Source organism: Geospiza fortis, unplaced genomic scaffold (genome assembly GCF_000277835.1).
Source record: "Geospiza fortis unplaced genomic scaffold, GeoFor_1.0 scaffold130, whole genome shotgun sequence".
Lineage (NCBI taxonomy): Eukaryota > Metazoa > Chordata > Aves > Passeriformes > Thraupidae > Geospiza > Geospiza fortis.
In genome coordinates, this window is record NW_005054300.1 from 312,198 (window position 1) to 332,396 (window position 20,199).

General features: G+C 39.0%; 1 protein-coding gene across 2 annotated transcripts in view; it reads left to right on the forward strand.

Moving 5' to 3' along the window:
* Positions 1–20,199, forward strand: part of CCDC186 (coiled-coil domain containing 186) — a 34,520-nt gene that overhangs the window by 8,930 nt on the left and 5,391 nt on the right. For both annotated transcript variants that reach the window (XM_005416366.3, XM_031062774.1), the window contains exons 2-14: positions 4,064–4,754; positions 6,955–7,081; positions 9,049–9,177; positions 10,100–10,312; positions 11,045–11,164; positions 11,721–11,825; positions 12,176–12,274; positions 13,028–13,114; positions 13,864–14,006; positions 16,446–16,701; positions 17,263–17,452; positions 18,464–18,544; positions 19,567–19,777. In XM_005416366.3, the coding sequence (XP_005416423.1) occupies positions 4,081–4,754; positions 6,955–7,081; positions 9,049–9,177; positions 10,100–10,312; positions 11,045–11,164; positions 11,721–11,825; positions 12,176–12,274; positions 13,028–13,114; positions 13,864–14,006; positions 16,446–16,701; positions 17,263–17,452; positions 18,464–18,544; positions 19,567–19,777 (2,435 nt within the window). In that variant the 5' untranslated portion in view covers positions 4,064–4,080. The remainder of the gene's footprint in view (positions 1–4,063; positions 4,755–6,954; positions 7,082–9,048; positions 9,178–10,099; positions 10,313–11,044; positions 11,165–11,720; positions 11,826–12,175; positions 12,275–13,027; positions 13,115–13,863; positions 14,007–16,445; positions 16,702–17,262; positions 17,453–18,463; positions 18,545–19,566; positions 19,778–20,199) is intronic.

Consider the following 20,199-nt stretch of genomic DNA (forward strand, 5'->3'; position numbering starts at 1 on the left):
CCACTTGCATGGCTTTGTGTCCCTGCACTGGGGGAGAGCACAGCCAGCTGCCTCCTCTGCTGAGGAACAGGAGCACTGGGAGGATGTGTGGAGTGTCAGACTAATTGTGAGCTGTAAAACAGAGGACAGCTGGTCAGACCAGTTACACGAGTCCTGTCACAGCTGCAGAAAGTGTCACAGGGCAGTGACAGAGCTTTTCTCATGCTGCCCTAGATGGATGGCAGTCATTCATGGTATGTGGGCAGGCAGGCTTGGGCTGGGCCACTCTGTGTGCTGCTTTGAGAAGTTCAGCGGAAGGGACTTACACTTCAGAGTGAGACAAACATCACATTTCTCCCTGCTGTCAAGGTAATGGTCAGGCCTAAGGAAGGAGCAGAGTACGTGGTTGAAGGTAGAAGCTTTGCAGAACAATGCAAGAACCCAGCACTTTGCTGTCACTCAATGCACTGTGCTTGTTTGATGTTTAAGCATATCATTACATAAGCCAGTTCACTTGCTTCAGTCAAGATTTACGTTTCTGATTGTTTTTGATGCCTTCTGAAGACATCATAAGAGGCACTAAACTATTTTGTTTCCTTAATGCAGTATGCATAACCTTAGTACATCCCTGATTTTGAAAAAGTAATTTTAGTAGGGTAATACGAGACGGATATTAAACCTGATAAGGCATGGACCTCCTATCAGGTGGTGTCCAAATACTATCTAGAGCTTGATGGATTTTGTATTTGATGTGAAACAGTCAAATATTAGCATGTTTCATCTCAACTGGCTGCTACTAGACTGATTCTTCTGTCACACAAAATGTTTTGCTTACAAACCATGAGCCTTTTCTCTAGTGACATCTCTGCAGTTTTCTGTCTCTGGCATTATATAGGAAGTAGCTGTTATATTCAGTTGCCTGAGGTAGGCAGAATAAACTTTGAATATTCAGGAGGTATTTGAATGGCAGTGTGAACTTGCATTGACAGCTGCTCCACATGAGTTCTTTGTCTGCCCGTTTCTGGTGTGAAAATAAACTGTGATCCTGTGATCAATTATTTAATTTCTGTTTAAGAGTTAGTAATTAGAAGGTAAAAGCTAATATTATTCATTGACAGTAGGGAGGAAAAAATCTATGTATGTCATACATAGGTTCAGATAGGTGCAGGTAGATTTGGGCAGATAAGGCTAAATCCAGTGTATTGGAATCATAAAGACTGTGAACTTAATGTGGTAAATTATATTCTAGGTACCACTGAAAATTAAAGTACAACTTCAGGGAACACTAAATCATCATAATTTACTTTCCATGCTTTAACTGATTTGTATAGTCATTACTCAGATTCCTCATGTGTTTGATATAAAACCTGCACTTTATTTATGATTAATAATAACTAAGTTATTTGGAATGGAGTCAGTGGCTCTTTTTTTCTCTGTGACTGGGTTGTGCAAATAATTGTATTTCTGATTCCATGTAGATTAGTCTTTGTAATGGTAATTCACAGTATTATTTACAGAAGGAAGTAACACAATAAAAAGAAAACTGAGTGACCTTCCTAATGTGCTCTTTAACAGGGCTGTATTTTTCACTTGTTACTTCCATATGGAGATAAATACCCTCCAGCTTGCTGACTGGAAATTTTATGTGTAACAACCAACACGGGAGTTCATGTATCCAATTTTACCACTCCCTTTCTTGTGGTAAAGGTGAACTGCACCAGCTGGGCAGTCACAAGCACGTTTGAGGCAGTGGTACATCAAACAACTGCACATTTTGGGATGCTCTGTAGTACTTCAGAAGTACCTTAAGAAAGGCTTAAACGAGGTAGAAAACCCCCTCTGATCATTGCAGAGAAAGCATCATCCAGAACTTTGACTAGAGTAACTACTAGAGAAAAAACCAGTTCCTCAGCTTTATGCTAATACAGTATCTTTTACAGCTGAGTGTGAAGTGGATTATAAACTTCTTTTGACAAGAGGGAACAGATACTAGAAGGTGAATTTTTCTTCTTTCTTAACTGCATAATTGGCAAATTATCTTGTGATTATTGATTGTTTAAAGTGCACTAGTCTGAAAGCATTGGTTTTTAACAGCATTTTAATTAAGTAGGAACTAATGTGTTCTGCGACTATCAAATTAAATACTTTTTCTTGCAGTTATGTTCACTTTTACTTTCACATTGAGACTGTCAGTTGGGTTTGTTTTGTTTGAGAATAATAGTACATTGTGAACTTCCATTACTAGCAGAAGTTATCAAAGGGTGGATGGGTTCCAAAAGAGCATTTGTTCGGACTGCACAAACCAAGCAGTGAGATTTGCTGGTTCCAGTGTTGACCTGAACATAAATCTTTTGAAGCAAAGGGTAATCAGGGATTTTATTAATACCAGAGAAGATCTGTTTGTAGAATGGGGAATCGTTGTCACATTATACAGACTCTCTCATTCCCCATCTCTGTCCTCATTTGTACCTCTCCCTTACCAGTTGTGTTCTGGGTCCTGCTGATTTCTACTGCGTTAGAGGCTGTAGCATTGGGGACTTTTTTTGCTTGGAAACCAAAAAAGGAAAAGTTGTTTGCTTATTGCTTAAAAAATGTGTGATTCTCATTTGCTGATTTGTGACTCTTGTCCAGTTGTGATATGTTCCCTTCCATACTCTCAGCTGAATGCTCAGTTTTCCATGTGCTTCCCCCTTGTTGATTGAATGCCAGTTGTAGCCCAGCTGTAGGTTTCAGGTGCTTGTGGGAGGTGTTTTGGGGGATGCTGTTTCCTGGTAGAAAGAGCTGGGCTGGAGCTGCTTTTTGTGCCTAACGGTGAAAGGTGACAGTGGTAGAAATCGGTGACAGGCCTAATGGGGTTCATAAACCCCTCTTTCAACAATGTGAGCCTCAGTAGGAAGTGTTGGTTAATAGGGCAGCACTCTGAGGGAGTGGAGCGAAGCCAAACAGCACAAAGGGGTTTCCTTCCAGGCTGAGGCAAAGGGAGGAGCATGGAGCAAATACCTGAGGGGCTCAGATGGCCTGGCTGTGTAAGGGAGAGCTGAACGAGTCAGAAAGCAAGGATGGAAACGAGTTTCATGTGGCAAGTAAGCACTTCCTTTGAGATAGCTCTAGGAATAGCAGAGTTGAATTTATAAATGAAAAGTTTGCCTTGTTTATAAATAGCCTAAATTATCCAATGTAGGAGGATAGGGTTGCATATAAAGGTTAGGACTGCTGTAATGAATTTCTCCTAATAGAAATAAGGGCTTCCTGTGCTTGCTAAAAATGCCAGTAGTCTTCTCAGATACTGGCCCATCTGGGATTCCTGAAAAAGTATTCTAAGTCAAAAAGTATTATAGCCAGGCTCTTCCGTAATTATTCTGGCTATTTGGTTCTCACTGTGGTGTCCTTCTAGAGAGCTTCTACTGAGCTTTTCAAGTCCTTGCTCTGCAAGCTACTGTTTGAGAGAGCAGATCTGCCACAGACCATCTGTGCTCTTCCAAAGGGGATTTGAGTTGCTTGAAAAGAGATGGGAAAAGAGAATCTCACCCCCATCCTCCCCTAGCCCCTTCCCTTAGTTTCCTGGGTACAGATGCTTTTTGCTGTATGGATGCTCAGTGAGGACATGACTGAGGAAATTGGGTATTCTGGCTGGACCAGGGAGTTACCCTATGTTGTAAAAATGAGTAAGTCAAGACATGTTGTTGCTTTCAAATCATCTATAGGGAAGTGAAAGCTTTAAGACCCTGGATGCTTAATCTTTTTGGGTTATTTATTGTCATGAAGTATTTTTTAGAAGTGATTACTTGGAATTTTTGTGGATTTAAATGGTAGAATTATTAATTCTAAGAAGTTCTGCTTTTTTATTGTCTTGGCATTTACTGTCTCTCTGCTTCCTGTTTACTATGCCTCATTTCTCACCTTCTATTAGAAAAACTTGTATTGGAGCATTTACTTAAAGGTTGGGCTGAAAGATCAACAAACTCTGTAAAACATGTACCTAAATACTTTTTCACTTTGAATTTTACTTTCTAGTAGCCTTTATTCCCTCTCAGTCTCTTTTGATATTGTATATAATATGTTGTAATATGAATTCTCCATCTAGATTTGCAAAGGAAGATTATGGAGGAACATTTGCCAGAAATGCAGAGCACACTGGAGCCAGTCAATCTGTCAGATGATGCCTCTTGCAAGTCCCCAGATAATGAGAAGGCTGATAAAACACCTGGAGTGGAGGAATGCCCAAGCATCAGTTGCACTGGGGGTGATGCTGGTGTCTTGGAGAGGGAGTTGAGTTCCTTGCCCCTGGATCAGGATGCAGCAGCTGTTGGCACCAGCAGCAGTGGGGCCCCAGCAGAAGGACAGCAGCAGTGCGGAGGGACAGACTCCTCTGCCAGTGCCTACTGTGAAACAAAGGCAGATGGCTCCACAAAACCAGAACATCTACCTAGTGAAGAACTTGAACAACATGATCCAAAAACTAACCAGACAGAACAATCATTAATGGAAATATTGCAGGATCTAAGGGAGGAGTCTGACTTTGTGAAAAAATCAGGTGATAAAATCTATTCAGAAAGCCCTTATGACACAGACTGCACAAAGAAACTTATTTCCACAATACATCAGACTTCCTCACAGGAGGATTTGCTAAAGGAAATAGAGTCTGAACTCTTATCCACAGATTTTTCAAAAGAACCAAAGCTCCCCAACGGTGTGCAGAAGGGTGAACATGCCTTGGCTGTGTTTGAAAAATGTGTACAAGATAAATACCTACAGCAAGAACAAACTATTACAAAGTGAGTATTTGAGTATGTGCTTCAAAGTTGGAGGTGTGTGCTGAACAATTTTGTCTGCACGTTGTGTGCACCTGCATACAACATTTTGGTATGAAGCAAGTTGTCTTGAGTTGGTATGGGGATAGTTAATGAAATTTTTTAAAATTGTTTTATGCAAGGAATAGTTTTTACTTGTGGAATGTACTTGTAAATAAAATTGTGTGCTTAGATGTCTGAATTCTTGCAGGATTTGGCAGGATCTGAATAGCCAACTGTGTCATTGAATAGCTTGCCAATGTCTAGAATTACTTAAATACTGCAGCAGTAATGGTGATGTAAAAATAGTCCAGGATTCATTCAGTCCATATGTGTCTGTGCAGAAATGAATCTTTGAAAGTACTAACTCCCACAATGGGCATTTTATTTATGTTCAGAATTGCTTGTTTCTTTTTCTAGTAGTATACAATCTCCTGCTGTCATCTAGCAAAGTTGTTAATCAGATGAGAGTATTGTTTGATTTGGAAGTGCCATATATAGATAAAGTACTCTGCATGTTTTTTAGGAGGACTTCTGAAATGCATGGCTTATAAGTGTTATAATTAAATGGGCTTAATAGTTCTACCAGGCAGTATTCAACATGAATATTTCTGTTCATCAAAAGCCAGTTCATTGCTTGATTTAATGATTCCTTACTTGGCATTTAATACTCTGCTGCCTCGTTAGAAATGGTTTTTTGCTAACAAAATGTAGCCTCTAACTTTATATAGGAGGACATCAAAGGAAGGGAAGCCAGACAGGGGGAGGGAGACACAGTAGGGAAAGTATTCTGTTGCACTTCACCAGTTAACCTCTGACAGAAACCATCCATGTGAGGAGAGTCAGCTGATGACAGGAAAGCTCGAGAGTGCACAGTTAGACATTCAGAAGTTACAGAGGGGGAGTGGGAATCTGAAGTAGTGGGTTTGTAGAGAGGGATAATTCCAGGAGATCATGAGGTAAAGAGTTTTACTTATCCATGGTAAACTCAGAGGCAGGGCAGCATTTTCAGCCACGGACCAATTACTTCCTCAGAGACAAGTGGTTTTAAATGTATGTATGTTATATATACATGCAGAAGGCTTTATGTAAAACCATGTCTCTGTTGGGCAGCTGGAACCATTTGACACTTGGGAACTCACCTCAAGAGTATGAAACTGCTGTGGAGCATTTTGTGTTTGGTCCAAAGGGTATTCTGGGTTGTGTTTGTTTTGTCCCTTACTTGATGATCAGCAGAATTTCTTGTAACATCATTCTGGAAATAGCCCAGTTGTCTCCTGTGATCAGATCTAAATATGTATGTCAGCAGCTGTGGCATGAATTAAGAATTTGTAATCCTGGAATATTCATTAATAGATTAAAAAACAGATCACAAGTACTCTTTGTTAACTGATGGTTTTGAATTCCTTACAGTTTAGGAGACCAGTTTGTTCAGAATTTTTTTTTTCAACAAAGGGATAATTAAGTATCTTTTTCAGGTAAATGCATGCCTCCCACAAAATCATGCATTTTGTGGCATAAAATACCCACCATGTAATAGTATCTGCAAACATGTAAATACGTGTGAGACTGTTAATTCAGCAGTTCTGACAATGTAACTTCTGAGTTTTGTGTTAGAATGTCAAACTAGGTCTGAGTTGGCTACAGACAGGTGAACTGGAATTACTGCTGAAAATTGAACTTTATAAAGAGCATGGGCACAGATACCTGTTACCTTTCTTTAAAAAAATCAGGATTCTGTTTCTTACCAGGTTGTGAACCTCATGGGTACTCTGAGAAATCCATGAAATGAATAATATCTCTGTGTTTTCAGACAAATGACTGGTGGGACTATCTGACTGGAAGTTACTGTATTCCATTACCTTAAAATTACTAGCATTTACAATTTCCTAGTTTCATAGAGTTACCATATGTCCCATGTCATTATGAACCACAACAACCCTAAAATGCTGAAACAAGCAGTTTCCTCTCGAGGCTGCTGCTTGCTGTTTTGGAGTGAAGTTCCACATGCACAACATTCCTCTTTTTTTTTTTTTCTTGTAAAGCTTTCATGGATTTTTAAGGGTTTCTGGCTTCAATAAAGCTTGCAGATCGATGAGCAAAAACCATGTTTCTTGAGATTGAAAACAAGCAACCAGAAAACCCCACTACTGATGTACCTTTTTAAATTTTTTTTTCTTTACAGATTGATTAAAGAAAATAAAAAGCATCAGGAACTGATTTTGGAAATTTGCTCAGAAAAGGACAACTTAAAAGATGAATTGAAAAAACGAACAGAAACAGAAAAGCAGCACCTCAGCATTATTAAACAGGTACAGATAACAAAACAGAAGTGCTGGTTAGTATTTCACCTGTGTCACTGTTGCCACTGTTGATTTCCATGCTTATTATCCTAAGCTTTTTAAGAGGATAAATCTACTCTTGTATTCCAAGAAATTGTCTAAATGCCTTTAGTGAATTTGGATAAGCTGACTTTCTGGATCCCCACCCCATAAATGTTCTTTATCTGGAAGTCTCTGCTGTGGTAGTAGCAGGTACTAAATACAGGCATTTTCTCAGGGGCTTGTTAGAACCCCAGCAGGCCAAGGAGGACCATGGTGTGTGCATGGTGGAGGCTGGTTTACTGTGGGAGGAAAAGGCTTCACAGCAGATGTCACTGCTTGGCTGTTACCAGCTATCTGCTGATGTCCCTGCAGCTGGCTGGCCAGCTTTATAAACTGATTACAGGTTATATCTTGGAAATCTGGCAAGAGAAACATTTAAAATATTAATTTCTGTTTGTCCAAGTGCTGGTGACTATCCTGGTTGTCAGGTTTCTTTGTTGGTGTCTGCATCACACAGAGATCTGTTCACAGAGCAGGGTGTCAGGCTTGAAGTGTTCTAGAGGAATATATTCATGTAATATATTCATGGTTGATTTCAGAGAATGTTTGAATATCCATGATATGACTGAAAAGTGTTATTTTTAGGCTACAAATTGGAATTGCTTGTGCCTGAATAAACCAGTATGAGCAGCTCCCTCATTCTTTCTTGGCTGTATTTCCATGGTAGCTGTGTCATGAGTCATGTATGATTTCTTGAAGCTCTGTCATGCTGCAGTTGCTTTATTCCATTCTGAAAAAAAGTATTTGTGAAGGTATTGGTGATACTACATGCTTGCAAGTGATTTCAGAAAATATTCTTTTGGACTATAATAGTTTTTATATGACTGTTTGTAGCACTTGAGCTGTAAGAGACATTGCAGAGAATCACTTGCATTTTTTTCATTTGTGAAGGTGGTGTTTTATTGTTGGAATTTCTGTGTTAGTGCATTATGGTAACTTCTACGTAAATGAAAGCTTGGCTGCACTCACAGCTCTAAACAAACTGTACCTGCCTGCTTGTACATGTGAAGCTTTTTCTCTGGCAAATGATGCATTTTCAGAGCTGAACAAAGTGTGGTCAAGTCATGGTGTGGTAACAGAAGCAAATTGGGTGGTTCTTGCCTCTTACACAGCAGCTTGGGACTGCACAGAACGTACAGTACTGATCCTGGGATCCTGCCACTTCTCCTCCAAAGCAAACAAACAAAAACAAAACCCCCAACCTGGGTGAGCTGGCTTTCCCCTGGGACAAGAGGAGAGTTGTGAGGCACAATTTGAACAAGGTTTGGGCAGTGTCACAGCCTTTGCAGGCACCACACTGCTCCTGCTGGATTTGCATGACTTGGCAGGGAGCACACTCTGGGAGGTGTTCCAGTTAACACTGGGGATTATTCTTCAGCTGGATCAGGTCTCTGACTTGGTTCACTAGGTGGCTAAAAAAAGTGCCAGCATGATGACTAAGCTCATCTTTATTTGCTGAGTGATTTTTTTCAATGAATTAATTCCCAGTCCATTTCAGTATGAATGCATGGCTGCTTTGCTGGCATGGTGAAGGATATGACACAAGGATAGGAACAAAAGGATGGAAGGTGAAGCAACCTCAGATAGCAGCCAGCTCTTCTCTGGCAGCTCTCTGACTTGCTGTCAGTCTGTTATGTGTAGTAAATTACTGTGCCTGGTGTTTTATTTGGTTTGAAGCATCTTCACTGTCACTGGAGATGAGAATTGACATCTTTCATGCTTTTGATACTCATTCAAAGCTAGATGTTGATATGGGTGGTTGCAGCCTGATGAGTGTAAAATACAGGTAAATATCTATTGAAGCATCTAATTTTATGTGAAATGTGCCTGCCTGTATAAAACATGATCAAAGAGCTATTTTCCCTATAATTATATATCATGATGTTGTATTTTAGCTGGAAGCAAGAATAGAAGAGCTTAATAAAGAAGTGAAAGCTAGCAAAGACAGACTTGTAACTCAAGATGCAGCAGCCAAAAATACTATTCAGCAGTTGCATAAAGAGATGGCCATTCGAATGGAACAGGTAATATGGAAAAACTCAAACTATTGAACATCTACATTACTGAACAAACTTGGTTCTTGTAGGAAACATACAGGATCACTAAGTAAGATAGAATTTTCCAAAATTGGAGCTGCTAGTGTGCAGTTACATATGCATTTTGGATAACTGTCAGCAGTGAATTTCCAAATAGCTGTTGACACTTCAGAATGCCTGATAACTCTTTTAAAAAATACCTATTTTTATATGTATTGAATTCAGCTCTCAAGGAAATCTCAATTTTCTTTACCTGTGAGCTGAACTTGATTCAAAAGGAGCTAAAATCTGGCAGTAGCTTTTTTCAGACGGGCTGTCAAAAAATTAATATTTTTCTCAATTCCAGCACAAAGCTCTTATTTTATCTTTATGTATTACTGAAATCTGGGATTTTTTTTTCTTTTTAATATCATATTATGCCAAGTATTTTCTCAGTTATATGTATTCTAAAGCTCAGTGTCTGATTTTATTTATTTTTCCTAATTTGAAGCAGAACTTGTTAGTGGTGGGGTGGGGGGAATCTATAAAAGTAAGCCACTGGAAGTGATCCAACTGCAAAATAAGCCACTGGATAATGATTGTGCAGTTGGCATGTGGATGAAGCAAGACAGAGTACCAGTACTGAGTATTTGCAAAATTTTGTTCCTAAACATTATACTTCTTTCCTTCTAAAAAACAAATTACTCATGTATTGATAACTCATTTGAGATGTTGAGCTGTGAAGATGCAGCTGTTACAATATTTATTGTTAGAAGTAGAAGTAATTTCAGTGCTTAAGAGGAATTGAATGTTAGTCTTTGTCAAACTGGAGCTTTTGAGTCCTGCCTTGTTATGCTACTCTACTGCAATACTAAAAAAATCTTGTTAATTCTGAAGTACAATGATTCCTTGTGTTTTGGTGTTTTTCAAGGCAAACAAGAAGTGTGAGGAAGCTCGGCACGAGAAGGAGACGATGGTGATGAAATACGTCCGCGGGGAGAAGGAGTCGCTTGACCTCCGAAAGGAAAAGGAGGGCCTGGAGAGGAGACTGAGAGATGCAAACAAAGAAATAGAAAAGCTTACAAATAAAATCAAACAACTTTCTCAGGAAAAAGGAAGATTGCACCAGCTCTATGAAACAAAGGTACTTCAAGTACTGCTGTGACTTGATTAAAAGCACTGTCAGAACAACCCTAACACTTGTTTGCTGTTGTACTTGGTAAAAGAAACCTGTTCTCATTTAGTTTCTGCTGCACAGCTGTGAAAGTGTCTTCCTTCCAAGGGAAGGAGAAAGTTACTCAGTTCTCATTGCAGTCTTTTTGAAGTTCCTTTTAATATTTCCCTGAATATTAATTTGCGAAACATTAGGGATTTTTTTTTTGTTTTTTGACAAAATTGAGAAGACAGCTTGTTTCAGTTGTCTAGATTTTGAAGTAACTTCTATCTTCAGATTTTTCTTAAAGATTGCAGTGGCATTAAATTATTGCAGTCTTTTTTTGTTGTTTTTCTATGTTTCTCTGTATTCTCTTTTGGTAGTCCTTCACAGCTATGTTTTACAATTCTTGTGGAAGATTCAAAAATTAATAAATGACCAGAAACTATGCTTCTGAAACAAAAATTGCCTCTGTGATGCTTTTCACAGATATATACTATTAACATATACTAACAGTAATGCAGCCTTACATTGCTGTTCAAACCACAACACTAATGGGTTTTTTTTTTCCACTGGATTTAAGCATTATTAGGCATTCTAAAATATGTGCATGATTTGTCAAAACCTAGACATTAACAAAAAAAAAACCAGCTTGATAACTGGAGTTTTATTCTAGAAACACTAGATCACTTAATTTCATAGGTTTTTTATAAATTTTCTCAGGATGGTGAAGCCACTCGACTCAACAGAGAAATAGAAAAATTGAAAGAAGAAATCAATTCTCATGTTATCAAAGTAAAATGGGCTCAGAACAAATTGAAAACAGAAATGGATTCACACAAGGTGGGTGAAGTGATGCTGATATCATTATATGAAAATATAGTCAGAGTAATGTAGTTGTTGCAGTATTTACTTTTTATGTACTGTTCCTAATGTGGTGTTTGTTTAATTTGAATACCTGCAGCAAAAGTCAGAATAGTGCTGTCAAATAGTGATACTGAAATGGAAATGTTGAAGGAATGTGAAGAGAGGATGTACTGCAGCATTCTCTTTAATTTGGTCTTCAAATTTTAATTTGTTGTTAAGTTTGTGTTTTGTGGGGGGTTATTTATTTGAAATAACTTATCTTAGTTTTTAAGTGATAGAGTTAAATCTGCTGTCTGAAAATGTGCATGGCACATAAACAAGAGATCCTTTTGTTGGGCCTTCAGTGTTGGGTCAAATGCAATTACATAAATAAACAGCTGAATGGAAGCAAGGGGAAAATAGTGTCAGACTTTTTGTTTTGTTAATTCTTTTCAGACTGAAAGGGCAGTTTTATTATGAGTAATGTGCTTCTCAGATGAAGTAAATGGCTTTTACTAGGTTTAACCTGTTCTTTTAATTACTGTTTTTGTAGGAAACCAAAGAACGCCTCAAAGATGCAATGACAAAATTAACTGAAGCAAAAGAAGAAGGAGATCAGATAAGGAAAAACTGTCAAGAAATGATAAAATCCTATCAAGTAAGCACATTTTCTCAAGAGGTCAAATTATTGTTTAGTGCCTGAGTCTTCTTTTTCATTTCTTTTTAGCTTAAGCTATAGCAGGAAAGAATTATCCTGTGCAAGCTCCAAAGCTGAGATGAATAGTGACTGGTTTTTTACTTTACTGGAAAGTTGTTAAATAAAAGGGAAAAGCTTTATCTTGATTGGCATGCAGTGTGGGGGTCTTTCTTGGCATGGTCAGGATTATCAGAGGTATACTTACAGGAAAGACTCAATGATGTAAAGAGCTGTCTGGGCACTCATAGAATAGAATAGAAAGGGAAACATAAAACTGTAAAACTCTACTTAAATTTCTTCAATCCCTTTAGGAGTCAGAAGAAATCAAATCAAATGAATTGGATGCAAAATTCCGACTAACTAAAGGAGAACTAGAGAAACAAATTCAGGAGAAGTCTGATAACCTAGAGGTAAGTATGTGTTACGTGGAGTCCACTTTCTGGTTAAGAATTCTATGAAATTATAATTTTGAGAATCTTATTTTAAGCTGCTTACAGTTATGCCACATTCTTTGTGTTTTGTCTTTTTTGGTGGTCTGATACTAAATCCCAGGTTTCTGCCCTCCAGCATTGCTTTTTTGGAGGATATCTTCAGGTACTACCTTGGATTCACTTTTTAAAAACAAAGTTAGGGGGAAAATATGATATAGTGAAAGTGAAATAACTTCTCTTTCTTTTATAAACATGAATGTTGCTGTAATTAAAAGCACAAATTCAGTTGAATCATGCCTTTCTCCAACCAGTATTTTGCTAAGATATATGGCAAGGAGAGACAAGGACCAGCCTCTGTTCTTTCTAGAGACTTGTTAGCCCCAAAGTGAAACTCTCTAATGTGTCTGCTCACAGCTTATCTGTGCATGTGCCCTCTTCAGAGGTGACCAAGTGCCAGTTTGCTCAGAGCTTTCCTAGGGCCTGTTGTACCATGGATTTGTGTACCTAAAACCAGAGTGTGCAGTCTCAGTTTTCTTCTGAGTTCTCTGGAGAATAAAGAAGTTTTGAGGTTTTGCTTTCCTTTCGGAAGAAGTAAACCCAGCCTTTGGGGTACCTGTTCTGCCTCAAGCCCTCTCAGCTGTTGTGATGGCCTGTACCAGCCTAAATTATTTTTTTTTTTGAGGTGCCACTGTACATTTAGTTTTCTTAATGAGCCTTTTACCCTCTAAAAAGGTGCATCATGCAAAAATAAAAGAAGTGGAAGACTTGAAGAGAACATTTAAGGAAGGCATGGATGAGCTTCGAACACTGAGAACAAAGGTAAAGTGTGCTGAGTTGGATTGGGGTGGGGCTGAAAGCACAGTGCTGGGTTTTTGGAACAAGAATACATTCCACTCCTAATTGTACTTTTACTTCTTCAGGAATAAACAGTGTGAGTAGAGATTGGCTGGCATGAGACTAGAAAGGATCTCTAATTGTCGACTTTGCATAGCCTTTTTTAGAAAGTAGGAGCTGATCTGTAACACAGCAGTTCATCACTGTGCCTCATTTGGCTGAAAAGTTGAGAAACATTTTAGATTTGTAATCCTGCAAATGTTTGAAATCTTCCAAATTTAGTGTAAATGAAATACTAATACTACCTAAGTTTTGACCTCTGGTAAGAAGGTCATGGTGTGCCTAGTTTGTGGACAGTCTATAGAATAGAACTCCAGTCCCTCTCTCCAGAGCAGCTCAATAGGACTGTGGAAAAAGGGAGGGAGGCAGAGTAAGGGGTTGCTTTGGTAGCTGGGGAAATGTTGTATCTGTGGACCCTAATACATTAGGCTGATAAGTTTAAGCCTTTGGGAAAAACTAATGTTAATCATGCTCGTTGAATTTAATTTTGTTTGTTTGTTTGTCTGACTCTATTTGATCTGAAATACTTTGGGATATTGGTCTAAGTTACTTGGAACCACCAAAAAATTAACACATGAACTTTGTACAACAGTCTAGACATATGATCAGAATAATTTAGCTCTGAAGTTTGTGAAACTAAATAGTTTCTGGTTTTGTTTTTTTTTTCCATTTAGGTAAAGTGTCTAGAGGATGAGCGCTTAAGAACAGAAGATGAGTTATCCAAGTATAAAGAAATAATAAATAGGCAGAAAAGTGAAATTCAGAATTTGCTGGACAGAGTCAAAACTGTAGATCAACTGCAGGATCAGCATCAGAGGTACAGCTGTGCACTATGAGTAATGATTTAAAAGATTTTCTGAGATGTGGAAGGGTTTGTTTAATTGAAGTTATTGATGCTTTAAATGTATTGTAATGTGAAGAATGCCTGTCTTTATTTAAATCAGTGTTGCTAATATTGAAGGTAACCTTGGTGGCCTCTTACAAACCAAGGGGATTGAGATTGATAAATCTAATTTAGCATCTCTCATTATTAGAATAACAAGTGCCTGATTTCCAACATACTCTACAGGAAATTGTCTTCTAGGTGTCTGCTCAGTGCTTGTTTTATTGGAAGATGGAGGAGAGCAATTAAACTGGAAAGACAAATTGCTTTAAAATTGTGATAGATGAATGGAAGTATTTAATGGAAAGAATTTTACTTACTTGAGAGATGCTGTATTCAGACAGTGTGAGGCACTTGTCTTTCTAATGGGCTGGAATTCATTCTGCTGTGTTGAAGTTCACTCATTTAAGAATGTGAGGGAAATAATGTCAGGGGAGGACTGGGCTCATGCACGATTCAGGAGTGTCTGAGCATGGTCCTGTGACTGTGGGGAACACATGGACTGGGATATGTAAATGCTGGCCCCTCTGCTGGTTCCACTGGTGCTGCATAAATGGAGATAGATAATTGTCAGATAGGCAGAGCCACCCCTGTGTCTGTCCCTCTCGTTCTGGTAAACAGTTTTTATTTATCAGTGTAAAGTATTTCCATAATTATAGGCCTTCCTCAGGGCTTAGCAAATTACCCACTTTCCATGTGCTGTGTGCCTGTCACCTGTATTGTCATGTTGTCCTCAGCCTTTCCAGGGAAACTGCTCTGTGCTGGAAATTGCTGGAGCCTACACTTGGATCAGTAACAGTTATTTTTCACTTGGAATCTTGACAAATTAATTAAAGTGACTGTGATCAAAGTGTGAAACTACAAATGTGTGTTTCCACTTATCTTTTCCTCTCAGTAATTGAGATATGGTTAAATATGTCTCTCATTCCTATTCATTTGTATTTTTTTTCTTCAGTATCCTTCCCATACAACATTTATTATCCCTACATTAAATTTCATATTGTCTTTTATTTCAATTTCAGTGCAGATATCCTGAAATGTATAAAGGCTATATTATGTTGAATGTTCAGCTATGTTTGTTCATTGGAAGAATATGATTTTAGGTTGAATGCTGGGAAGAACTTCATGGCTGAACTGGATACTGATCACCTCCAGTGTTCCCTGGTCTCCTTCATTTGCAAAATTCAAGGATAATTTAGACATCTCTTTTAGAATGGTCTGAACATTTAATTTTGTCTGATCCAACTCTGATTGCTAGGCAGAGCTTTCTTCTGTCATGATGCAACAACATATTTGAAAATGTAAAATACAAGCATACATGCAACCTTCTGGCACAGGTTTTTAAATGAGAGCTACAGGTGATTGCAGCACAATTACAGCTGCAGTCATTGCAGCACAAATGACTGGGTCTCAGCTCTTCTTGGAGAAACAAACAGTACAGGATTGTTGATTTAAAATGAATTGGTCCTCCTCATAATTACACTGTCTGTCAGGAGATTAGATGAGATGTGTGCTCTTGCTTTGTGTAATTTTAATTTTAGTTTTAGATTTGAATATACGCACTCCCTGTGAGAAAGGTGAGGTTTTTTTCTGCTGATGTTAGAAAGTAAAGCTTTAGAAAAGGTGTATCAAATTCGATGATGGAAGAACTAATGAACTAGTATTGCAAGAGCAAATAAGAGGGAGATTTTTAGTCTGTAACATTTTTAACAGCTATTAAATTTTGGAATTTAATATCTCAAACACTTTCTGTAGAATGTTGATGATAACTGAAGATGCAGCATTTTTACTCCGATGGATTGGATGTGTGAGCCTTTTGGTAGAAACAAAAGCTTGTAGAGGGGAAGGACTTGTTTTTGGGGGGGAGAAGTAGTGGAGTAAGACAGGCCCTTTGATTCAGAGCTGCAGGGCTTGGATAAGGACGTGTCAGGAATCACCATACTGCTGTCCTAGAGAAATCCAAACTGCATTATTTCCCTGCTTCCTAAAGAGAAGGCCTCTTACAGATTGGCCACTTTGTTGGGTTTGCAAACCTTCTTCTCACCCACTAGGTCTGGTTTTGGGGGTTTTGTTTGTGCCCTGATCTGAAGGTCGTGTATGGAGAAGTTGAAAATGGAGAGCTGGCCTTCCTTGAGGAGCTAATGCCTGAGTGTCCTCTGTGGGCTGCAGAAATCTCTCATTTCAGCACTGCAGGTGTTGTGAAACAAAATGAAAACTCCCTTGACATTTAAAATGATCCAGTGACTAACAGCTACCCCAGGGTCATTAATTGTTCCCCTGCCTTATTTGGACTTGACCTGAATGCTTTTATTGCAATAAACTTTGTATCTTTAAGCTCAGGTTATCCCTAATGTGATACAATTGTTTTGACAGAGATGAACAAGAAATCAATGCTTTAAAGGAAGAAATAGATGGTTTCAATTCTCTGGTTGCTGATCTTCAGAAGGACATTGAAGGTAGTCGGAAAAGAGAATCTGAGCTATTGATATTCACTGAGAAATTAACCAGTAAGAATGCACAGCTTCAGTCTGAAAACAATTCCTTACAGAGCCAGTTGGATAAGCTTTCTTACAGTGAAAGAGAGCTACAGAATCAGCTGGAGTGTGTTCAACAGACTAAAGATGATCTGGTGAGTACAGTGGGCTTTTTGTTTTTGCAGATAAAGATGTAGCACATGAATACCGCCTTATATTCATTTACCTAACTGCAGTTTCTCCTTGAGTTTGCCATTAGTAGCAGTGGGATATGAACACCTCATGTTCCCAGGCTGGAAGAACTTTTGAGGCACACTGCACTGGAATGAGGAGGTGTCACTGTGTTTCTCTTCCTGGTTTTTTGGGAGCAGAGAGTTGTTCGCTTTCAGATTAAATGAAACAGACAAAAGGTTCTAATTTGCCTGTGAAATTTGTTACTGTAAATTGTTCCTCAGGTCCTGTTTGTACTATGAGATAAATACCATTTTTAATAAACTTAATGTGTTGTGGAAGGTGATGTGACTTTGTACTGTATCATGCAGAAGTTTTGGAGGTAGTTGAGGAATCTTACTGTTCATGTGAAATGCTAGTGTTCAGCCTGAATAATAAAGTGTGAATGATTCCCAGGTGAAATGTGCAGTTAGGGATGTTGAGCATGTACTAGGATTAGGCTGGAATTTTTTTGTGTATGACTGAAAATAAAATCCCAATTTCAGGCCGTCAGGTTACAGAAGGAGGAGGATCAGAGGAAGTCAGAGGTAGAGGTGCTGCAGGCTCAGCTGGCCTCAGAGCAGGAGGAAGTGTCAGCCCTGAAGACCCACGTGGATGAGCTGAAGGATGACCTGGCTACCCAGAAGCGCAAGCATGCAGCCAACCTGAAAGACCTCACAAAACAACTTCAGCTAGGTGGAGATTATTTTCATTTATGAGACAGCCCCATCTATGACCCCCTCAGTGTCTGGTAGAGATTCAGGTCCTGTCTGTGTGTGCTCACTGCTTGAGTGTCACCCTTCAAGCTCTCCTTGTCCCTGGAGACAATGAGAGTGAGCAAGTTAGACCTTGTGGAAACTGCAGTTTCAGGCCTTTGTATTAATTTCAGTCTAAAATGTAACTTTTGAAGTGGGCTTAGACATAAAATGAAATGTTTATTTCAAAAGAGCTTAGTCTTTGTTACGATATATCTGACTCCTGAAATGTCACCATAGATATATATGGATCCTGGTCTGTGTAGGAGTATATTCAGAAGCTAACAGAAGCCTCCTAGTTGCTGACTGTATCAGGAATTGCTGGTTATTTTTTTTACCAGAACACTTAAGTTTTTAAAGGTGGATATGGAGAGACTGATGACTAATTTTGTCTGCAAATAGAAGTCATCAAATACCCACCAATGCATGGATAGAAAATAGATTTGAAGATAATCAAATGTGTTTGAAGTGTGTTTGAAAGAAGAGATCCTGTTGGCACTTTGCAAGACAGGTTCCATGTCCCTTTTTGCACATAAGAACAGCTGTGTGCTTTCCCTCGTGATCCCTACTGAGTGAGTGGTGCTTCTGGCTCAAGTACTGCTGTAGTGGCAGTTAGGAGATGCTGGAACAGAGTTGCCAACATCAGTAGTGATTTACATGGCAGACCTAATCAAAAGTAAAATCAAATTGAAGTCTTACTGGTCCCAGTTAATCCTATATATGACATTACCCCTTCAGCTGGCAAACACAGCAGTGTGTAGGGATGGTGGTGGGTGGTACCTCCAGGTGCTGCTTGAGTTTGGCTTTTAGTTGCTGCCATTGTCTTTCAGTTGTCACATTGTGTTAAATTAGTGCAGGTCAGAGATGATTACAGGTTCTATATGTTGGGTAACACTGTAATTTTTAGTTCTTACGCTGCTATTGCTAATCATCATTTTGTTAATACTTTTAGCACGGAGGAAATTGGATCAGATGGAAAATGGTAATTATGACAAAGAAGTCAGCAGCATGGGGAGCCGTTCCAGTTCATCAGGTAATGGAGCACATAGCAGGGCTGCCGAACAGCCCTTCAGTCTTAACAAGGTTGCCACAGTGTGCTTGCTCTTTATGTGGTTTGTGCATATGCAGTGTGTGGGCAGCCTCCCATTAAAACTGACAAAATAGCCTCTAAGCGCCAAAGTGTACTTGACTGACTGCAGTTGTAGGTGCTTATTATCAGATTAAAGTGTAATGTTTATGATGTTTATATATTTTGGTTCTTTTTAAATACCTGCCTTTTTTATTTCATTGCTTTTATGTTTGGAGGAAGCTCAAGAGGACTCCAGTTTATACATGCTCCTTTTACATGCTGCCAGAGGCAAAATAAAAATGAGCAGTGGCTTCCAACATTGTTTAATTGCCCTATTGACTGTATTGTGACTGTGTAAATGAGAAATCAATTAGCATCATTAGAGACATCAGTAGGTTTATGTAATATTCATTACTTTCTATCCAGTTAGAAGTAAAGGAGTGATCTTTAGCACTGAAAACAGCATGTTTCCTTCCTTGGTATCTTTGAGTTTCAGGTTGGGTTAGTTCTGTCCAGATGTCCTGTAATCTCACTGTGTGAGAGAGACAAATGCTTAGAAGGAACAGCAGAAAGTAAATACTGTGAGCTCGAAGTGATCAGTGCTGCAGAGTGTTCATATGTAGGGCTTTTGTGAGTCTGTACAGTTTTCATAGTATTGTAATTTTAGTTTACTCCAAAACACACATTTAAAATCAGCTGTCTTGTGCAAAGTAAATGGACATGAAGGTGTTTAAGTGGGAATAAGCATTTCTGAAGGGAGCACACTTACACCAGAGGCAGTGCACCCACAGGAGGGGGTTGCACCGCTGTCCCAGCCTGTCTCATTTAAACACTGCAAGGATCCTTTAGAGAAAACCCCACTAACATAAAGGGAAACTGGCATCCTGGGGAAGGTATCCTCAGCTCCTGACAGCACTGCTCTGCTGGGGGCACTTCACCTGGTGTAAGCTCCAGAGGAGTTGTTACAAACTCTGTGGTGTTGGCAGGGTCCCTGAACGCGCGCAGCAGCACCGAGGATCGCTCCCCCGAGAACACTGGCTCTGCAGTGGCTGTGGACAGCTTCCCAGAGGTGGACAAGGCTGTCCTGGTGGAAAGAATACTAAGGCTGCAGAAGGCACATGCTCGAAAAAATGAGAAGATGGAGTTTATGGAGGATCACATCAAACAGCTGGTGGAGGAAATCAGGAAAAAAACCAAGTATGTTCTGTGTTCTGTTCATGCAGGTTTTCAGTGTTGAGCTGATGCACTAGACAAGTAAGAAAACAAATTGTTGTAGTGAAAATGTTTAAAACAGTAAAATATTGCAGTAACAGTAGATTTCAAAGATGGAATTCGTTTTGTGGGAGTTTTTTTCCTTCTCTTTTCCGAGCAGTTATAGTAATTGCCAAGTTTTTGGCAATTAGTACTATTACTGAATTTTTTCAGGAGGAATAAACTGACACAAGTGGGTTTTGGTAGTGAAATGGTCAGCAGGTGGCTGATTTGTGGTGGACTGCTGCCACTGGCTAACAGGAGAGTCCATTCCCCTCATGTGCTTAAAAGGGTGCTGATTGTGTTTGTTCTGGAAGGAGAATCTGCATTATTCCAGATGGTACTCTGGTATACACATCAAACAAATG